This window comes from Symphodus melops, assembly GCF_947650265.1.
Source record: "Symphodus melops genome assembly, chromosome: 13".
NCBI classification, from domain to species: domain Eukaryota; kingdom Metazoa; phylum Chordata; class Actinopteri; order Labriformes; family Labridae; genus Symphodus; species Symphodus melops.
The window spans coordinates 7,827,095-7,849,118 of NC_136703.1; the positions used below are offsets into that span (position 1 = coordinate 7,827,095).

The following is a 22,024-nucleotide window of genomic DNA, read 5'->3' on the forward strand; positions in this document are numbered from 1 at the left end:
ATTTGTAATTACTGTAAATATCAACATGTTAAAGGATTATTTAAGGGACCTATGTTTACCCTCAAAAGAGTAAGCTACTTAATACCTTCATCATTTTTCCACCTTCTTATTACCTTTATTTAAATCTCTTTTAAGCATTTCAGCAGAGACCGTCTGTATTAAGGAGATACAACCCTGTGCAGAGAGCAAAAGGGATGAAACGTAATCTGCTTCATTGTAATATTGAAACCAATAAGTTTATCACTATTAAGCTTAAATTATTGTCTTCATAGAGCTATGTGAATGTAAGTGCAGGAGATAATCTGTTCTTAGAAGTTTCTCCACATCGGCTCCATTCTTCTTTCTTGAATCACAATTCAGATTGTTAACAGTTGGGGGTGGAACTTTTGGCGGAAAGTCATCGATGTCTCACCACAGGCTTCAGTGGAACAATCAAAAAGTTGTAATCACACCCTCAAAAAGGCTGTCAGACCTCATTAGCTGATGGCTTCTAAGAGTGTTTTATATTACAGAAGAAATCCTTCTAAATGGCCAGACAATAAACATTTATATTCTAAATAATTTGACTGAATTAATAGTTAACAATAGATATATATTATATATTTAATGTAACACAGATTAAACCAGGCCTAGAAGATCAGAAAATAACAGGAAACGCACATATTTCCATTCTGCTGATACCTCAGGTTATTTATGAACCTTTGTTATCTTGATGGCTCAGTTTTTCTGTTAAAACGCATACAAAAAATGTTTTCTGAGTTAGTATCGAATCATGCAGTGATTTGGGGCATTCTACTAAAAAGCACATGAATAACCTAAAAGGAACTCCCTGGCGTAGTTAAACTCAATATGAACCTCCCACTGTGGACTGGTCCTTTCTGTCTCTACATGTGCATGGCAATTAAAAACAATGTTGTGGTCGATGGTTCCTTTCAGATGGGTCCTTAGTACTCACTTGGCCTCTGGGTCATATTCAGACCAGATCCTTTTGAATTCATCCAGGTGATGCGGCCCAAGAATGGACCAATCACGAGTCAGGTAGTCAAAGTTATCCATGATGACGGCAACAAAGAGGTTGATGATCTGAAACCAGGACATGCAACATTTTGAGTGACTCCTATGGTGTGCATTAACAGCCTGTTACAGTGAGAGCCCAGAGAGTTCTTGCACTGAATACAATGAAATGTCTGAAGATTACCAGGAAAGCACACAGCATGTAGAAGCTGATGAAGTAGATAATGGCAAAGCCACTACCACAGGTTCTCTCCTCTCCAGGGTTGTAATCTGATTCTGAATCACACAGCTTCCCCGGCAGACAGGCCAGCATGATTTCTTGCCAGGCCTCACCTGTGGCACACCTAACGCAGAAAAAAGAAAATTAAGAAAACAAACAGAACCCGGGATTTTTTCCTAATATGTTCATGCATTAATGACAGGGCAGTTAAACAATATTTTTTTTTATGAAATGAATGGATCTGATCTTGACTTTTGGTTTATTATTCAAATAATGGCAGCATTGCTAAACCAGTGTGGTCTGAAACCATAACACAGGGAGGCTGCAAATTCCTTCTTCTGTAGAATAGTGATTATTTTCACATTATGAAAGAAAAGCACTGTTACACTAGAAGAAATATGCAGGAGTTACACGTTGTTTTGTGTAACTAACCCATAGGGTTAATTTTAGAGGGTTTTTTTTAATAAGCTGTTTTATGTTGTGTATATTTTGTATTTTGTTCAGTTTTTTTTTTTGTTCTTTAAAAGTTTATTTTGAAAGAAAATAAAAAGGAAGACGTTACCAGCGTATATGAAAACAGCTTTAACACTTTCAAAAAAACTGGCACAAGGTGGATATACTTTTTTTTATGTAGGAATGAAATTTAGCAAACAAACACCTGAAGAGCATAAGGACAGCCTGGGGAAACGTTTGAAAGTTGTTGTTACGGTTGATTTGTGTTCCATCAACCATGGCTATTTTCCCAAACACCTATAAAAAAGAAATAGAATCAAGAAAAAAAAAATTATAATACATCAACCTCCCCTTTTTATCTGACAAAAATAAGAAAAGGTGATTACTGCGAAATTAAATGTTATCATTATTGGATATGGATCATTAGTTAATGGAATATCTTAGCATGTTTCTGTAATTTCTGTGTTTTGAGTTTAAGAATAAATCTGTTATTACCTGCATGCCAATGACAGCATAGATGAAGAACAGCATGGCGATCAGGAGAGCAACATAGGGAAGAGCCTGCACACAACGAAAGAGAGAAGCTTTTACTTAAGGTTTACATATTAAGCAATATATACTTCACCTTGTTTTTCAAACACTAATAACATGTCTGCAAATCAAAGTCCATCTTCTCCGTCGTATTCCTGCTCCACTTTTCAGAAAATGTTGCGCTAAAACAGGCTTTTCCCTTCATGACATCACAAAGAGAGGTAACCCCTCCTCCAGGTGGGTGACATACTCCTAGCTAAGGGTTTGTTCTGCCCTCTGAGACTGCCTTTCCCGCATAAACAATAGGGCATGATACTAGGAAGCCCAAGCCACCCAATCGCTTCTAGAGAGATGTGTGGTCAGACAAAGCTTATTTAAAGCTACAGGCACACAAACAGCCTGTTCTGAGCAGGGCTAAAAGAGGTTTGTATGGATGATCAAATTCAGGATCACTGTGATTCTTAAGTAAGAAACTCCACAGACATGTTTTGGGAAGCTCTGAGACTTGATGAAAAGGAGTAACATACAGTGTGTGAAACATTTTAACACCGGTCAGTTAAACCTCAGTGACACCAACAACTCCTTAACTGGAAAGCCAACACATGTATCTTTTCAAACCAACATTTACATTTCTTATAAAAATACAAAAAATATCTTTACATACCCTGTAAGAGATTACTGTATTTTCATTGATGAACATTTGTAGAATTGGTTCCAGGCTGTCAACCAGCAACCTTTTTTTTTAAGAAGGTTTGACCTCCAACATTTGACCATGCTTAGTGCAATCTATTATGTAATTGTTTTTAATTACAGCAATTCATAGAAGGTTTTGAATGCTTGCATGTTTCCACTCTCACCTGAAAGGACTTGATGAAGGTCCACAGCAAAGTCCTAATGCCCTCCCCCCTGCTCAGCAGTTTTACCAAACGCATCACTCGGAACAGGCGGAAGAAGGTGATTGAGATGCGAGCACTGTCCTCTGTATTCTAAAAAGAGCAGGAGGAAGTGGTTTGGAGATTTCAAAAGAAAGATGTTCAAAAACAGATATATGAACCTTAAACGTCAGTACAACTCATGCAGCCAAACATGCATTATTTCGTGTATTAGCCATACTATTTAAAAAGTTACAATAGATGAAAGCGATAACAAATCTCCTCATTTGTAGATTTTCTCTGCAACTTTGCATGACAACAATCAATGGCATGCTGAGTGATGAAGTACAAAGACTCCATTTATTTCTAAATCACTAATTCAAAGAAGGCAACAGGCAGACTCTACAGGAAAAAGGCAAACAAACGGAAAACAGACTTTTGACAGACATCAAGATGGAGCTTTAAATGTCAAGACGGATGAACTATGAAACCACAGTCAAAATGCAACACACCAGGTGTAGTCAAAGCAAGACTTTCACATGAGACTTCAACCACAGACTTTAAAACGTCACCAGATAAAAGAGATTAGAAACATTGCAATGGTTTGTTTTTTTTACCCATATGTGAGTCACACAGTGCCAACAAAAACAACTTGATGGTACAACTTTTGGAGAATCACAGGTAGGAAGGGGACTTAAATAAGGAGGGGCTTCATCTTACCACTGGTTCCACTTTCACCTTGACAACAGGAAGGGCTGCCAACTTGAAACCAAAAGCCTAAGATTAATTTGAGTCAAACACTAGATGTCGAGCTGCAAGCCATTCACAACCATTGCTGCTCTTAACTTTAACTTCGACGTTTAAATCACAAACACAAATCTGTGAATACATAAAACAATGACACCATCATGGTAAAGCGCGAAGTCAGTCATGCCACATACCACATATCCTTATCAGCAACACAAGTCAGATGATGCAAGCACTCAATGAAGAAGTCAATTAGGTCTTTATGAAATTCTAAGTTTACATGTTACATAATGACAATGAATAGAAAGCAGAAGAACACCTTCTTAAAGAAAAGTTCAGTTTTTGTGTTTCTTATTTTATTTGATCTTATTTATACTATACTATTATATTATATACTATTTTTCCCAAATATGTTTTACATTGTACATGAGGTCATAACATAACAACATTAAATCTAATCATGACACATCTCCCATTGCTCCTACAATACACAAACGTTCGATAGCAAGCCTGATTTAAATAATGCCCAGCCTAACATTTGCATGCTTTCTTAGTACTCATTTTAGTACAGAAACATTTCCTGTTGTTTGAGTTATAACAGAACTAACAGAACAATCCCCTACACACTCATGAACCTTTTTCAAAGCAGGGCTCTTTTCCTCATACTGCTGCTCCCGACACAATAAACCACTCCAAACTATAAAAGATTTTGAGTCTTAAGCTCTGTGATGCCTTCACACATCATTCCTGATAGCACGATCCAACAAGGGACTATTGAAAGGAACCGTGCTTGGAACATTCAGCATGTCATCAGGCTTTTCTCTGTGCATGGTTTTGTCTACCATCGCAATGCTGATGACACCCAGCTATTCTTTTCATTGCACCCATCTGGGACCCAAACTGAGGCATGTATTGCTACTTCCTGGCTGACACTGTAGAGTCAATCTCAAGACAACGGTTAAAGCTCAAACTGAACTAAGCTTTGTTCCAGCAAAGAATGTTCCAGGTAAAAAATTACTTTTAAACACACCACTGCTTATACACTTGTACTGTAATATAAAGGGAAGCATGTTTTGATACTTAAATGCTGGCCTTACTTCTAACGACATTTCAGGCAATTTCAAAGTCACAGACATGTTTCCAATCATGAGAGTTGTGTTACTTTACTCCGGTGTAAGGTGTAAAACGTGTTCTGTTCTGCTTTGAGGCAGTCTTTTTTTCAGCTTGGCCTAAAAGTCCAGCATGTTTAATATTAATAGGTAATATCTTAAGTCTTGTCCTATTCAAATGTGTTATTCAATGATGTAACCAACAGGAGCAGTCTTCCAGCAAACAGGAAGCTGCAATGAATGTGTGGTTTTCCTAGATTGTGAAAAGGGGAGAAATTGGGGTTGTGGAGACAACAAGAATGGCTCTGTAACATGTCTTCCACTTAGCATCACGATAGAGTGGAGAAAGAAAAAAGGTGAACAAAAGTTGCTGCAGCCATTCAAAATCCCAGGTGAGGGGAAATCAGCTCTTGAAATTGCCAGAACTTGGGGTACTCAACAGAAACATCCCTGGTTGTCTTTAGGGATATGAACTGAATCACTATTTTCTGGGCCGCAGCAATTTCTGTAAACTTTCAATTTCCTTCTTCGCTTCAACATGGAACAAGGGGAGGAGAGGAAGTCAAAGAGGCATCCTTGCCATTTTTAACAAATCCACCATATTCTGATCCTTTTTTTTTTGCTCAAAAGTTGTAGTTGTACATTTCTGCTTGGTGCATCATTCATGCAAGATTTCTTTATGATGACTGAGCTGCAATCCAACATATTTTTCCCCAACGCCAATTCTGACCATTTTATAAAGGGAGAGGAGCGTCATGGTTCTCAATAAAGAGTTGTCAGATTTAAGTAGAGCTACAAAAGTTAAGCATCTGCTTCAAAATATATTGTAAGTCTATGGCTTTACTGTATACGAGTTAATGAGTTTGGGAAGAACATGAATCAAACATGAAATAGGACATTAAGATCCTACATATAACTTGTTATACTACTGAAGAACAAGGCCCTCTTACACAGGGTCACATAATGTGTGTGATATATGACTACTTACATTGATCTCAGTGATGGCAATGTCAACCACGCTACCCACAACAATTAAGGCATCAAACGTGTTCCATGCATCAGCAAAATAGTTCTGCAAGCACAAGCAACACAAAGATACAGGAAAAATAAAAAAAAAGGGACAACAGTGCAAGAAAAGAAAGGAAGAAGAGAGATGTAAACTGTGAAGATCGAAAGAGGATGATATCAGAAAGTCTGAGAGTTTTGACTCTAAAAAAACAACAAAAAAGGTATGATTAGTGATTAACATCAGGTCAATAATATTTTTTGAAGTTATTTTTTTTATCTCACTGATGAAGTGGTAGGAGGATTTAAATGGTTACTTTAGGCATGGAACTGAAATGATCTTTGTTTTATAAAGCAGGGGTCTAATGCAATGCCCTTCAGGATGTAAACGGTATATATGGTGCTTATCCATTATTTAGTCCAACAACAGGTTTATACAGGTTATACAGACTTGCTGAAAAAGTAGAAATTGTCTCAAGGAAACATGAAATACTCATCACAAAATTAAAACAGGGAGGACGAGTGAGGAAAGTGGTCAAGGAAAGAAAAAGGTGCAGCTGCAGCGGAAGAGTAGGAAGAGGGAATGCAGAGTTTCCCCACACGAACATCTTTCTACCTGGCTAAGTATGATGTCGACTACACTGCCAATCACCACCAGAGCATCGAAGACGTTCCAGGCGTCCCCGACATAGCCCTGAACATGGCAGCATGCACAGCCAGCACAAGGAGAGTGAAAGGCAGTAGACAAAGGGGGATGCAGGACAGAATAAGAGGTAGGGAGGTGGTAATGGAGGGTGGAGAGAGAGGAAACAAATGGTAGAGGAGTCACAGGGAAACAAGAAGGGAGGTAAGAGGGACAGGAAGTATTTGAGGGTGAGACTTCAAGGAGAAAGGAAATGCTTTTGTTTAACATAAATAGTTTCAGGGATAAGATATAAAGGGACATCTAAAGGGGAAAAACAACTTCAAACAGTGAGGGTTGTACAGTGAGAGGAGAGGATACTTACTCTGGGTTTAAAGGCGATAAGTTTAAGGATCATTTCCACAGTGAAGACCCCAGTGAAGACCATGTTGAGGATGTCCATGGCATAGTTGAACAGATAGGACTGACCATAATGCTGTAAAGAGACAATATGAGACTTATGAAGACAATATATTTGATGTCATAACATTCTGTATTTCACTGCATCAATAACAATCCTCTTCACACTGCAAAGAACTATACATATAATGGAAGCTATGTGGATATCTTGTCTTTCAGTGAGAATAAAAAAAAAAAAAATTCAAAAGGAGTTTATTTTGTTAACAATCTTTTATTGTTCCCATTATAAGCAGTGATGATAAATGTACTAGTACATTGATGTTAATTAAACTAAATGACTTACCTGTATAGCCAGACAAAGGGTGTTGAGAATGATTAGGACAAACATGACGTACTCAAAGCCTGCAGAGTTGACCACATACCAGAACTTGTACTGGTAAGGGTTTTTGGGGATGTAGCGCCTCACGGGGCGAGCTTTAAGAGCATATTCTACACATTGACGCTGAGGATGAGGAAGAAGAAACGGACACAAAAACAGAATCACAATCAGGTGTTGGATGTCATCATAGGTTGTGACATCACCTCATCCACGTCATTAAAAAGCTGAGCTGTCACAGACCATATTCACGGTTTGGATATTTTCCAGTGACATCACCCTCAGGGTGAAATGCAGTGTCTAGTGATGTCTGTGTGAAAATGGCTAATGGATGACTGATTTTACTTATGTAACAGCACTTTTCAAATGACTGATCAAATGGCATGATGAATCTTCTCAGAAAAAAGGACACAGCAACTGGACTGACTTTTAAAAATGAACAGAAACGTTTGAGTTAGCACTACGAAAGAATAGCTAACAAAAGACTTAATGGCAGCAGGTTGTCAATGTGCATCTGAGGTAAAGCATGTGCAACTCCAGTGACCGGCCACAACAATAACATATAGTTTAAGTTGAATGGGTCCTGCATTGGGTCCCAAGTGGACAGACCGGTTATGTGCAGCTGTCATGACCAGCAGATGATGGATTTATTGAACATGATGTCAGTCACTGTGTTGTAAGAAATTAATCGTTTAAATTCATTATGATTGCATATATGTATCAATCATGTTAGAGGCAATGCTTTAAAGTTAAAACTCACAGTATTATGGTATTTTTTTGTTGCTTATCGATCAGGAGGAGATTACAACAATTTTTTCTTTGTTTGAAATACAACCGGGAACAGAGCGGTAAGACATAATAACATTTGAGCTTCCCTCCCTGAGTGTGACTGCTGAAAGCCATTTACTGTAGGTTTGACACCAGTATCCAATAAGAACAACACCAAAAATGATCCCTTTAACTTTTTTTGTGGAAACCTGAAAAGTTTGTAAAAACATCTCCTACCTGGTTTTTGTCAAGCTCACAGTTTTTGTACTCCTTCTCCCCTTGCTCCTGAAAGGTGACAATAACAAAACCAACAAAGATGTTCATCATGAAGAAGGCGATGATGATGATGTAGATGATGAAGAAGATAGAGATCTCAATTCGGTAGTTGTAGATGGGACCCAGGTTCTCTCTGTTAGAGTCGATAGCCTTGTACAGTAGACTGTAGGGACAGAAACAAAAGAATTGATGAACACAAAAACATCCCTCCAATTACAACTCTAACAGCTACATCCCCAGACTTCCATGTAAACAATGTAAAGTACTGTATATCCTCGTCCATGACATCTTTGACACTCATTTCAAAAGGGATAGTTTTATTGCTTGCAGGATTACAATGTCAAACTAAACAAGTCACTATTTCCCATACCCCTGACTACCTCAATGACAGATTTAGTGGCTGGAAGACAAACAGAGTTTACTGCTAATGTAGGTACAAAGAATGTTTTTAATTAACAGACACAGATGAACAAATATTGAACTTTAAGCAGGACTTACGTGGGCCATCCTTCAAAGGTGGAGACAGTAAAAAGAGCCATCATGGCCATGAGGACGTTGTCAAAGTTAAAGTCACTGTTGTACCAGATCCTCTCCTTTACCATGGGTATGGCTGTTTCCCCATTGTTATAGAGAATGTATGTACCTCTGTAAATAAAGATAATGAGCACAAGACAAGATGTTAGGCCAGGAAGATAAGGGCTAACTTCACAAACCACAAAGACTCACAGAAAGGATACTCACTTGCACTCATCTGGACTAGACTTTGCGTCATCTGTGCAGCGATAAAATTTCCCCTTTGTTGAATAAAAAAGATCAGTCAGAATATCGACAAGTTAAACTATCCGTTGATTTGATTTTCATCATCTCAAGTTCAACTATCTTGTTTGCCACCTGTTTATTTTTTCTCAACACACCTTGAAGAGCTGCACTCCGATACAAGCAAACATGAACTGCAGCAGTGTGGTGACAATCATGATGTTGCCAATGGTCCTGATGGCCACGAACACACACTGCACCACATGCTGCAAAGGACACAACATATACTGGCGTTAGGAGTCGACAGTACTGCACCTGAAGCAAAGGCTCTCACCTTCAGTAAGCGAGCTGCAGCTAAGGCTCAAGATGTCTTACGATCATACATCCTCTATTTTTCCTGAGTTTGAGCTTCTACCCACAGGCAGGAGATACGGATTACAAAAAGCAAAGTACTAATACTGAAGATTGACCATTTATTTTATAACTCAGGTCATCTAAAGAATAGACTCCAAAGGGGACAGATGAGTGTTATTTTCTTTAAATTATGGTTTTATGGACATTTTATACATTCCCAGTTTCCTTTCATTACCTCCTGAGCTCTAGTATTTATGAATTTAATGTGATTCTGGATGTTTGCTGTCTGGGCCGATGTGCCTGTGTTTCTAATGTTTATGCTTTCGCCAGGCTTCGAAACAGAGACAATAAAGTCAAAGGTGAAGTTGAAAGTTCAATTACAAATGAGGACATATTTAAGAAAACTACATGCATACAAACAGCACCATTGTTGATGTTCCTACCTTCAGTCCCTTGGCTCTGTTAATGGCTCTGAGAGGACGGAGGACTCTTAAAACACGGAGAATCTTCACCACCGAGATAGCAGAAGACCTTTTAAAGACAACAAAAAACACCAGTGGATTCAGCCGATAATAATCAAGAGCGTTTTGACCAAGAGGCATTTCTTTATCCCTGCTACCAAAGCTACCAAATGCTCAACCATGATTTCCCAATTAGACATTAATAGACATTTAAATACTCACTGAATTCCAAAGGAGACCAGAGAAACACCAACAACCAGCAGGTCTAAAAGGTTGAAGTAGTTTCTGCAGAATGCTCCTTTATGGAGGAATGCGCCAAACGCTGTCATCTTGACAAAGGGGGAAAATCATTCAGGACGATATATATTAAATGCATGCTTTGTATCAAGTCTCCCCTGTCAGGCTGAAACATGATTGTTTACTGTTATCACAGTAACAACATATGTTGGCAGATTCAATATATTATTCTCATAATATGAGGAATATGATCATAATATAAAATGACCTTTCTGTATCATGTACAAAGTACTGGCTTGTTGTTTACCTTCAACAGGATCTCAACTGTAAAGATTGCCGTGAAAGCATAGTCAAAATATCCAAGTACCTACAAGAGGCAATGCACAAGTTAAAGTCAGCAAGTACTCCCAGTATAACAGACCAGTAAGTTTCAATATTGATATACAGTTAGAAAAAGGCTAATGTGAAAAATAACTGAGGTATATAAGAAACATTTTTATGCCAACATGGTCAGAAAACAGGACTCAGGACTATGAAACAGATATTTCAATGAAACTCAGCCATTGTTAATTATCGCACAGATCCTGTAGAAACCTGTAGAAATGTAATCTGAGATAAAAGTTGACTGTTGACTGTCAACTGCGGTGAAATGGAATAAAATCCCTCCTGTGAGGGATGCTTTGATGGACAGTGTAAGACTCCAGAAGTGGTAGTTTACATACGATATTGCGTGCAGAGAAGTTGCGTATGGGGTCTTCAGCAGCCAGTGAGACGGAGCTTAGCATGATAAAGATCAGGATGAGGTTGGTAAAGATCTGATGGTTGATCACTTTGTGGCATAATACACGAAACCTTCAGCAAGAAAGCAAAGAAGAAAACAGAAGAAAATGAAGGGAGAATGAGCATATTGTAAATACCACCAAACCCCAGTCCCACCAAACTGCGTGTCTGACACTCACGGATTTGTGCTGCTGAAGATAAAAAAGGCGCTGCCTTTCGGGATGGGGATAATCTTCTCCTTGATAGTGAGATCGGAAAGCCTCTGAGGGCGAGGTCCCGGCGGGAGTTCTTGGAGGTTGCCATCCTTGTTATTATCACACACTAGGAGACAGAAATTTACTTTGATTAAAGAAACACAGCTGAAACAGCTGTTACGTGTTTTATAAACTAGTTTCATTGCAACTGAAATAAATGTGTATTCTAAATGTTTTTGTTGGAGCTTCCTTCTTGTATATGAACTTCCTCATTCCTGCATCTTCCCCATTGAATGTAAAACGATGGACAACACAGCTCCATGAAATAGAAGATTTCAAACATTTGGAGCTCCCTCTACTGACCTGCTGCAGTATATGTAATAAACTGTACTCCTTTTCTGTTGACCTCTTTAGTCTACCACAAGTTCCTTATTTCTTTTCATGACAAAGGCATATTTGAACCTGAACAGGAAGTTAAGTGCCCCAAGTTTCAGACAATAATACAAAATTAAGGCATCAAACTTTTTTCCAAGCAAAATAATGAAATTGTAAACAACCCTAAAAAAATACATACCAATCTGTACATCTTTTAATATTTTTCTCCATCAAAGTAACACTGACCAGAAAATATAAATCACAATCATGAAACTGATGGAATTCTGCCATAGCGACATGAAACTTTAACCCATTATCACATCAATTTAAGTCTCCACTGTGCAACACAGGACCCAAATGATGTCATCCGTGCCCATTGGACCCATTGTCTCAATGTTGGTGCAACAGGAGGTGGTAAAAGATACATCCATCGTATTATACAGTCAATGATCTTGCCTCAAGGTTAGGCTGGATATGTTAACAATCCCACGTCAGGTTAGTTCTAGAAGGTGAAGAAATCTTGAGTGCTTTACTTGTGGTTTCTCACAAAACATGATGGATGCAGTCATGCATTATTTGTTACCCAAATTTGGGTTCTCCCATAAGTCCCTCTTACCTGGAAAGTCAACGGCAGGATACAGCTCTTTGCCTTCCTCCATTGCAATTTCTGCAGACAACTAAACACAGTAACCAGGTTAGGCATTTAAAAAATATCTGTACAAATAATGCACTTTATGACAATTGGTTGTGAATAAGTAAACTGGTATTCTAAAAAATATTTAATTGACTTGACTTATGATTAAGCCTATTCTAGTTACCTTAGTGTCTCCTTCCATACTTTCTAATATTTCCACCGTCTTCTCCGTGTCTACATCCCTGTTGAAGACAAGTTTGGGACAGGAAGTGACGAGAAGGACATTTTACTGCCAATAGATAAAGCTTGCAAAAAATGTCTGAAAAACAGTTTTAGAGATATCAAATTGTGCCATAATAGTGTTTGAAGCTGTACTTGGCACTATTCTTTCTCTTCTTGGCCTCCTTTTCCTCCCTCTGTGCTGAGTTGAGGCTTTCTGCGTCTGCCAGATTGTCAACAGCGATGGCCAAGAAGACATTTAACAAGATGTCTGCCCACATGACTTAAGAAAAAACGCTGATCGAAATGAAAACCCAAATGAGTTTAAAAAAAGAAAGAAAACGAACATCATCAGCTCGCTACATATTGGACAGATTTATGCACTGAAGTATGAAAACATGGGGGTTTTGCTCTTTGTGTTTCATTTGAGAAGAGAGTGAGCATGTGTGTTTGTTTGTGGCTGGTAGGATACAGTTTCCACAGATGAAGAGGATGATGAAGTAAATGCAGACAATCATTCCAGAAGAGGCTGGACCACCGTACGCCATGATCCCGTCATACATTACAGTATTCCAGTCTTCGCCAGTCAAAATCTGAAAAGACAAATAGAAACATGTACAATGGACAATGGAGGCCATTTCAATAATCTGTAGGAAGTTTTTAAAAAACAACACTGTCATGTCATCGCATAATTTAGACAATACAATGTTTTGAGAGCCATGTTTCTCTTCAATTGCACAAAAAGTGAAATATTACTTTTTGACCCATCAATTGTCTAGGAGTTTTTAAAAAAAAGTGAAATAAGACATTCAAAGATGGAGCAGCATCCTTCTTTTACAGTAAATCACTGTGACTATAGGGAGACACTGGAGGTTTACCTAAAAGGATAAATAACATCTAATCATCTATATTTCTCATCATCTTGGCAATTAAGACTAAATGAATGCACTCATTACATAATTTAGTTAACTGGAATTAACTTCTTAATGCTGAAGGCCCTAGTAATCATGATTTAATATCAAACTCTTAAGAGTTGAACAAGACATTTGGATACATCAGGTTAGTAGCACTTCTTTTAAAGTGGACTAGGGGTCAAACATGACTTTATTGGTATGGCCTCTGGTGTTTTTTTCAGGATTCACAGAACCATAGATACATACACGTACATACATATGTTACCAGTGTCTGGATAAGTTAATCAGTGTGTCAGTGTGGAAATGTACTACACTACATGCCTTAACCATTTACTCTGGCAACCCTTATTTTGTGGGTTGCGGACTAAAATCTTTATAATGACTCTAACCCTAACCTCCCCATCAAATGGGGAGGGTTTCATTACAGCTAAATCCTCTGTAAAATAGACCTCAAGACAGAGCAGATAGCTGTGGCGGTTTTTTGCATGAACAACACTCTTGCACAGCCATTGTTATCGATTATTAGCTCAGTCTTGGGTATTGTTTTTACACTGTTATCCAATGCAACAATTCATCCAAAATATTTTTGAGTGAAGTAAATAAAACCAAACACACACCTGAAAAACTGTGAGCAGGGCCTGAGGGAAGTTATCGAACGTGCTCCTTTTGGTCACAGTCTCATCAAAGTTGAACTTTCCTCCAAAGAGTTGCATTCCAAGCAAGGAGAAGATAATGATGAAGAGGAAGAGCAGCAGCAAGAGTGAGGCGATGGACTTCATGGAGTTGAGCAGAGAGGCCACCAGATTACTTAGAGACGCCCAATGACTTGAAAAGAAATAACAATAAACAATTACCACAGAGAAAACACAAAATTCCCTAAGCAGTAAAATACACATCATTTCAACGTTTTTAAAGACAGAAAAGTAAAAAATGTAACCACTGAAAGAGAAACATCAAACAGGTGCTCGCTTGTTGCTCACCGTGTGACCTTGAAGATCCTAAGGAGACGTACGCAGCGGAAAACAGAGATACCCAGCGGAGACATGATCGCCAGCTCCACTAGGATTGTCTCAAGGATGCCTCCACACACCACGAAACAGTCAAAGCGGTTAAACAATGACACAAAGTAGGCCTGCAGGCCCAAACTATACATCTTCACCAGCATCTCCAGGGTGAACATCGCCAAGAGAACTTTGTTGGCTGCATCTGAAGAAGAAGGGATGATTTTACAGTTACAAAAATATCAACTAAATAATACCAGCATAGAACAGAACAAAATAGATACCTTGTACTTCAGTCAACCAGTCTGGCTGGTTGTAATGCTCGGAAGCGATGGTAAGAGTGTTGAGGAACACCAAAAGTATAACCAGCCAATAAAATGTCACAGATTTTACTGCTGTACGACACTTCCTACGGCAGAAGCGGTTCCAACGTCGCCCCTGACGACTGAAAAAAATCTCCACTTCAGAATCATCATTCAGGGTACATGCACCAACATTACACAGTGTTTTACAGTAAAACTCAATGAGAAAAAATAATAACTTTCCCCCAATTTATTATCTGAATTATAAAGTTAAATGTGTTTGGTCATAAGCAGTTACATGGAGTGAAGTGAAATACAATGAAAGCACAATAAACTTCAAGGAAACTGGACAAAAAAGCAATTGGGTTTTGATTAAGTCGAGGACACAAGGCAGGATCAGGGTGAACATTTCAAATATGAGGTAACATTAAGGCATGCAAGATGAGTTGAAAAAAGTGAATGAAAAGGGCATCTAACCATGCGCTGTTATACAGTGCCAAGACTGAACTACCGAGGTACTAACCTGCATTTTGACTTAGTAATTTTTTGACTGGGGAGAATAAAAGATGAGTCAACTTTATAGGGTGCACTTTGTGTTTGAGTTATAATTTTTTAAATAATTATCATGCCATTGCGTCCCTCCAAATGTCTTCAGTGTATCAATGATAAGAAGTATACCCCTTGTTATTTGCTACTGTATGAATAAAGTCATACTCACCACAGAGGTCCACAACAGGGAGAATTTTCATCCACTCCATTGTGATTTTCAGTGTTCACTGACTCTGTTTCACTTGTGGGAATGCTTGCTGTGGTTTAACAAACAAACAAACAAACAAACAAACAAAAAACAGTTATGATAAGGAGATGATAAGGTGGCAAGTCAACAAAAAGCTTCAAGGATATTTTACTCTCAGAAATTTGACATAACATTGGACTTTTCTATTAACTACGATGCATTTTTTGCTCGGCTTGGTTCCAGGTTGATTCCATATGCTTGAGGCTATTTCTTTTGTTCAGATACACTGAAAGAAAAAAAAAACATTTACACAATTTACTTGATACTCTTCTAAGGTTCTTCTTAAGAAATGCATTTAAGAAAAAACTAGATAGGTGAATGAGGCCCGATATGCATACACAGTACTGTTTGTCAATTAAAAAATAAAAATGTGCACAATTAAGGAAAACACAATAATATATCATTTTCCCTGTCAAATCAGCACTCAAATGTGCATTTGAGGGCTCTTGAGTGTTTCCAGTTATAAAAACTTTGGTAAATGTCAGAATCTTCTTAAAAGCTGTGTAAGTGGGCGTTAAGAAGAAATGTCTTTCAAGGTTTGGTGATTGAGGCCCAAGACTGTCGTTGCGGATTCTAAGCTGCATGTTTTTCTTAAAAGTGTGTGTCATGTTTTTTGTGTCACACAGCTTAAAGGTGAAGCTCATCCACCTGAGAACAAGTACAAAAAATGCATGTGTAAATAGAAAATGTTGGTATGACTCCATCTAGAAGTCTGAAAAGAACTTTTTCCACAATTACAGAATGTCTTTTCCATTGAATAAAATGATTGGGATTGACTCTTGGTCCTTAGTGAAACCAACTGTCCTCTACACTGTAAGATGATGAGTTTCAGGGGTTTGCATTAACCAAGTCACAGTAAGGAGATGTTGCCAGACCTGAGTCAAACTGGATGATATAAATCAATCTCGTCATTTTTAATAACAGTTTTATGAATTGGATGCAAAATCAAAATAAATATTTTTACTCACATTAAAAACTTTGTTGCAGTGAGTGTTCGATACTAATTGCATCATTACAAAAACTGTTTGGCCCAGGTCTGAAGGTTTGAATGGAGCAAAATGCATTTGTTTTATGGCCACAAGGTTGCATTGTACAGTATATTCAAAATCAAATACACTGTACATGCATCCAATGTCATATTTTGTGAAAAATGAAAGGCATTTAATATGAGCATGATCCTTTGTGGAATCTGTACACAAATACTGGTAAAACTCTGTTTAGATCTGATCCAGATATGTTAAATACATCAATAAGATTAACTGAAAATGTTATATTTCTATACAACAAAAGACATTAAAGGGTGGTATCATTTTTAGTAGAGTATTTGTCACCAGAATAAATACACGCTAAACTATCTAAACTAGTTTAGTTTAATTGCCTGGTCGTCAATTCAAACATGTTAAGGAACTTGCATGATTACTTAAGTATATGCACATTTAAATGTACTAATAATATCAAGAAGAGGGCTTTGAAACCAGGACTACGATGTCTGTATAGCCACTGTAGAGCGCCTTGATTGCTTTTAAATGGAGTTAAAAAATGTGTTGAGCTCAACTGAACATGAGCTTCCGTGCATTAGCTATAGATTTCTATCAACCTCTGTTGTTTGAGTGCTCATCACACAGCAAAAGAAAAGCCACACTGTCCTTACTCTTTGAAGCTTGCTGAAAAATTGAGCTGCTGCTCATTTCACAGAGATCACATCTCTCCATATAGAATGGACATTTGACATCTCCAACCCCACCAGACGCCCTCATCTGATCTAAAGTGCAAGAGTTTTCATTAATTTCACCAGCTATTTCTTACCACTAGTCAACAATGTGATCCCCCCGAGATAATGGATAACAATTGTTAGGTATTATGTTGAGGATTCATATATGGATGAATGAATCACAGGATGCAAAAACACAAAAAGAAAAGCATATGCAAGCAGAGGTGAACTGTTCCAATGGACTGGGCAACAAGAAGAAACTGCCCAGACACTCATACACACATTAACACATTTACCCTGTGTCTCTGTAGACTGAGTGAACCAGCCAAACTTTCCTTTCTTCTTCTCAGTGAGGTCAGCCAGCGTGACCCCTTGGTGTTAAAAAAAACATGCAGTTCACACAGCCAGAGAGTAGAGGAAGCATAGGGTCAATTGACAACAATAAGAGAGGGAACATATGACAACAGACACAGTATACAGCATTCCATGTAAGGAAAAATAGAAAAGAAATACTGTTCATGTAAATAAATACTGTAAGGTATGAATGATTATTTAATGCCCAGATAGCATATCAGACTGACAGAATCAGTCAGCAGAATCAGAGTTAATGAACAAAGCAAACCATTAATAAACAACAATATGATTAAAAAATGATCACACTTTTATAATTGCACAAAACTCCTATATTTCCAGGAGAAGCTGCCTGTGTGAATGCAAACAGCAGTCAAATTTTAATGTACAAAGCCTGAGTGACATCACCCATCTGTTACAGAAGGGGGGGGGTTCTGGAGGCTCATTGGCAGCAGCCGCCATGCTGGAATTCCTGTGTCAACTTATCTTCCAGTTAACTCAATGACAGACTGAGAGCTGGAGCTGAGGAGGATTTTAGGCCTCCTGACAAATATAGATAAATTGCTTAACTATGAATAACACGTTGTTGATCAAATCACAACAGATATACAACAGTGATACAAAAAAGTTGTATAAAATAATTATTCCTGAAGTCAGTGCTGGTAAAAAAAAAAAAAGTAACAAAACCAAAAAAACCAAAAACTGGTCATTGTTACATTTTGTGCTCTAACAAGGCTTTTTGCTCAGTTTTACTGTGAATAAATGCATGCTATTATTATGTTATTATTGTTGCTATGGCAATTGTCTTAAAGGTGAAATCATAAGCAATATCCCTTTGAATTCATCATCAGTTAGATTTTTTCCAAATATGCAATTAGGATGGGACTTTACTTGATGGGGGACAAAAACTCTAACTAAACTCATCGTGTAGTACAAGAGGAATCCTTGTGAAAAGTCTCTTCCGTCAGCGTGTGAATGTGTAGGTGTGACCTGCAGTATACACAGAAATTGTTCAAGCCTCACAATATTAGGGAGAAAATTAATTTACGACATTGCTCAGGCACAGGAAAAAATAGAGGAGATCCAACTGAAATATTTTTTTATAGTCTTGATGAAGCAATGATGGAAGAATATGTTGCTAAGACGAGGAGTATTCAAGCAGAGTATTGTTTTGTAGAGCTTTCATGTTTACCATTCATTCTTTGGATGATAAATTAAGAAAGGCCTTGATTCAGGCTGTAATAATCACAGGAGCTCTTGATGATATTTACTGTATTTCTGTCTTCTACTTGTTGGGTCTTTTAGCAAACTGAAATTATACAGTACAATTATGGAGGCACGCATCCTGTGGTTGGTGCTCTAAGTGGAAAAAACTTTGTGAAACAAAAGAATATATAATAGAATTACAAAAGGACATCACTTTTTCGTCACACAAACACAGTTGTCTGGATAATGTTTTTTTAAAGGAATCAACATGCAATTATTTTCCTCCAACAGCATAAGTGCTTAAATCTACTGCTCCCAGCACACTGATGGTATTCTGCCATTAAGCCAACTATCTGGGCACAAACCCTAATAGATGATCAGGCTTTTTATGTGCTGTCCAGCTAACAAACACTGCGGTTCAAAATAGATGATAGCAGCAATCAGATGATTTACAAGGTAATTCTGTACACACACACACACACACACACACACACACACACACACACACACACACACACACACACACACACACACACACACACACACACACACACACACACACACACACACACACACACACACACACACACACACACACACACACACACACACACACACACACACACACACACACACACACACACACACACACACACACACACACTTTGTCTGCAGTGTGGACATAGAGTGCCTTTCAGGCCACAAAACATTGACCAACTGGAGGATAAACAGCCCTGCCTCTTCCTTCATGTAGAACAAATGCTGTGTGTAGGGCCTCGTCACCGAGGGGCGCCCTCATGTTAGCGCGTGTTTTTTTTTTAATTGCCTCTTGCAGAGAGATGACGTGTGATCAGTCAATAAGTACACTGTCTGTGTGCGTCTGTCTGCTCGCTGTGCCCCTCTCGTTCCTGTTCACTGTGACAGACACACTGTGCTGAAAAGCACTCCTCTTTCAACTGTCCTGGATATGCACTAGTTCTTTTAACGCTTCAATTTATGATTGATTTAATATGCCAAGTAATTAATCAATCTTCCTAATCATGCCACTCTGCTGCTTAAAACAGTTCTAGGTTGTTGGTTTTTTATGTTATTTAATAAAACAAACTGCTGATGGTCTTAGTCAGCAGAAAAACGCTGTGTGGAAGAAATAGAAATGAGGTGAGACAGATTTATGTGTCTTAAGAAAGGAGGTACAGTATTAGGTGCAACATAGGCTGCCAAGTAGATTGTGACATTTTGCACATATTACAACATGATGGCTCTGTAGTAAAAGAGCCACACTGATACAGGCCTTCCTCCAGTCCCAACTTGTCATGTCCATTGAGATCGTTTGGGGGCATTATAAAATGTAATCCTATATGAAGTAAGAATGGTGAAAACATGCCACATTCAAATTGACGGAAATTGGTCTCCTCAGTTTCCAAATGAGTACACAGTGTTGTTAAAAGAAGAGGTGATGCAATAGGGAGATAAACATGACCCTGTCACAACTTTTATTCAAATGTCGCTGGTATCAAATTCAAAGTGAGAATACTGCATAATGTCATGAACAAAGTTCTCAGTCTCCACATTTGACTTACTGTCTATGTGCTACTGGTTGAAAATTGGGTTTCAATGTTTTCAAAATCACTGCATTTTGTTTGTATTCGCATTTTTCACAGCATCAAAACTTTGTTGTAAAAGAGGTCATATTTAGAGCTACTCCAACAGTGACAGCTGAGCCAGGCTTATTTGTTCGAGATGTCCTAAATATTCCCTTTGTAACAGATTCAAGACATAGCGTGATTTGCTTGTCAGAGTTGAATAACAAAATACTGTTTAGTAATGTTTTCCCCCCACTTTACCTGCCTCATCTGACTATCATTGAGTAGAGGAGACCTACATTATCATTTAAGGCAGAAGAACTTCAGGCTCAGTAGCTCTCGACCTGGTTTGCATTCCTAATTTCTTTGCCACTGACAAACACAGAGGGACAAATCAGATTAATTAACTTACTGTTACGCTTTCCCTCCTCATCCCTCTCCTCCTCGTTCTCCGGGTCAATGTCCTCAGCCTGGGTGATCCAGTCCAGGTAGCCTTTCATGTCTTCCTCTAACTGCTGCTTCTCGCGTAGCTTCTGGAAATCTCCCCGAGCTTTGGCCTTCTCTCGCTCTTTGGAAAACTCTCTGAAAAGTTCAGCGCATACTAACTGAGTCATACAATGCTATGTCAAATTAAAAAGGGTGCAGTAACATAACTAACGGCCATGTGATTACTAACAGTGTTTAATGAACAGCCATATGATTACTAACAGTGTTTAATGAACAGCCATATGATTACTAACAGTGTTTGGGACAGACTGGTAGACTCTCAAGCAAGTAAAAAAAAATCAGTTAAACAACAATAAAAGAACAGTTTCACTGGGAATTATACACATTTAGCACATACAGACAAACCCAAAAACCTACCCACTCAACACTCCCAAAACCAAGTTGAGAACAAAGAAGGATCCAAAGATGACCAGACTGACAAAGTAGACCCAGGGCAGTTCAAAGCCCATTGCATCATTCATCTGCATAGAAACACAGGAAGTAAAGGAAAATGAGTTTATTCACATGTTGAATGTCAAAATTATTCGCACACTGAACTCCTGTAACTCCCTTGCCCTCTCTATCTGTATATATTTATGTCTATTACAGGATGTCACTAAGATCTTTGTGTACCGTTTACGTTTCCATGCATGTCCCCTAGAGTTTCTGAGCCCCTTGACTCACAGGTTTCTTGGATCTTTGCTGCAAACAGCCTGCTGTTTAACTGTTTACAAGTCTATTTTAACCAGCACATGTTTTTCTCTCCTTCACAGGTTATGTACATTATGCTATATAAGTTTTAAGTCTAATGCTAACTGCACAGGTTTAACCTGTAATTATATTTACTCTTAGTCACATAGGGGCTGCTAAATCTTATTATTGTATACAGAGGGGAGGGGGGACAGCGGGTGTGTATTGTAACTAATGTCTTGTGTCCTGCCTGTCTGTATACTGCTACTGGATGCGTTGAATTTCCCTCGGGATCAATAAAGTATCTATCTATCTATCTATCTATCTATCTATCTATCTATCTATCTATCTATCTGCTGGTATGGACCCGCTCCCACTGCTACATCTATTAATATAGGTGTTAAGTCTGTGATCATTACTATAACTGTGAATGTGAATCTTAGAACGGTTTAACTTCAACTTCTACAGTCAATAGCAATTGCTAATAATTAACAACTTTGTTATTACTGATAATATCACAAATGCTTTTACAATCAGAACTGGCAATGTAGTCGTATATCT

General features: G+C 38.2%; 1 protein-coding gene across 6 annotated transcripts in view; it reads right to left on the reverse strand.

Moving 5' to 3' along the window:
- The window catches only part of cacna1db (calcium channel, voltage-dependent, L type, alpha 1D subunit, b), a 63,569-nt gene that overhangs the window by 11,658 nt on the left and 29,887 nt on the right, over nucleotides 1–22,024 (reverse strand). The window contains exons 8-38 of one of the 6 annotated variants that reach the window (XM_079359424.1): nucleotides 21,152–21,255; nucleotides 20,700–20,869; nucleotides 17,444–17,518; nucleotides 15,359–15,446; nucleotides 15,164–15,190; nucleotides 14,623–14,783; nucleotides 14,318–14,543; nucleotides 13,955–14,162; nucleotides 12,896–13,016; nucleotides 12,580–12,694; nucleotides 12,389–12,446; nucleotides 12,187–12,247; nucleotides 11,181–11,322; nucleotides 10,944–11,073; nucleotides 10,529–10,588; nucleotides 10,207–10,313; nucleotides 9,967–10,054; nucleotides 9,328–9,435; nucleotides 9,155–9,207; nucleotides 8,912–9,058; nucleotides 8,375–8,576; nucleotides 7,337–7,495; nucleotides 6,959–7,069; nucleotides 6,568–6,645; nucleotides 5,935–6,018; nucleotides 3,811–3,852; nucleotides 3,076–3,204; nucleotides 2,183–2,248; nucleotides 1,893–1,984; nucleotides 1,199–1,358; nucleotides 956–1,083 (exon numbers count right to left, since the gene is read on the reverse strand). In XM_079359424.1, the coding sequence (XP_079215550.1) occupies nucleotides 956–1,083; nucleotides 1,199–1,358; nucleotides 1,893–1,984; nucleotides 2,183–2,248; nucleotides 3,076–3,204; nucleotides 3,811–3,852; nucleotides 5,935–6,018; nucleotides 6,568–6,645; nucleotides 6,959–7,069; nucleotides 7,337–7,495; nucleotides 8,375–8,576; nucleotides 8,912–9,058; nucleotides 9,155–9,207; nucleotides 9,328–9,435; nucleotides 9,967–10,054; nucleotides 10,207–10,313; nucleotides 10,529–10,588; nucleotides 10,944–11,073; nucleotides 11,181–11,322; nucleotides 12,187–12,247; nucleotides 12,389–12,446; nucleotides 12,580–12,694; nucleotides 12,896–13,016; nucleotides 13,955–14,162; nucleotides 14,318–14,543; nucleotides 14,623–14,783; nucleotides 15,164–15,190; nucleotides 15,359–15,446; nucleotides 17,444–17,518; nucleotides 20,700–20,869; nucleotides 21,152–21,255 (3,500 nt within the window). The remainder of the gene's footprint in view (nucleotides 1–955; nucleotides 1,084–1,198; nucleotides 1,359–1,892; nucleotides 1,985–2,182; nucleotides 2,249–3,075; nucleotides 3,205–3,810; nucleotides 3,853–5,934; nucleotides 6,019–6,567; nucleotides 6,646–6,958; nucleotides 7,070–7,336; nucleotides 7,496–8,374; nucleotides 8,577–8,911; nucleotides 9,059–9,154; nucleotides 9,208–9,327; nucleotides 9,436–9,966; nucleotides 10,055–10,206; nucleotides 10,314–10,528; nucleotides 10,589–10,943; nucleotides 11,074–11,180; nucleotides 11,323–12,186; nucleotides 12,248–12,388; nucleotides 12,447–12,579; nucleotides 12,695–12,895; nucleotides 13,017–13,954; nucleotides 14,163–14,317; nucleotides 14,544–14,622; nucleotides 14,784–15,163; nucleotides 15,191–15,358; nucleotides 15,447–17,443; nucleotides 17,519–20,699; nucleotides 20,870–21,151; nucleotides 21,256–22,024) is intronic. The other 5 variants (XM_079359422.1, XM_079359425.1, XM_079359427.1 and 2 more) reach the window with 5 other exon arrangements.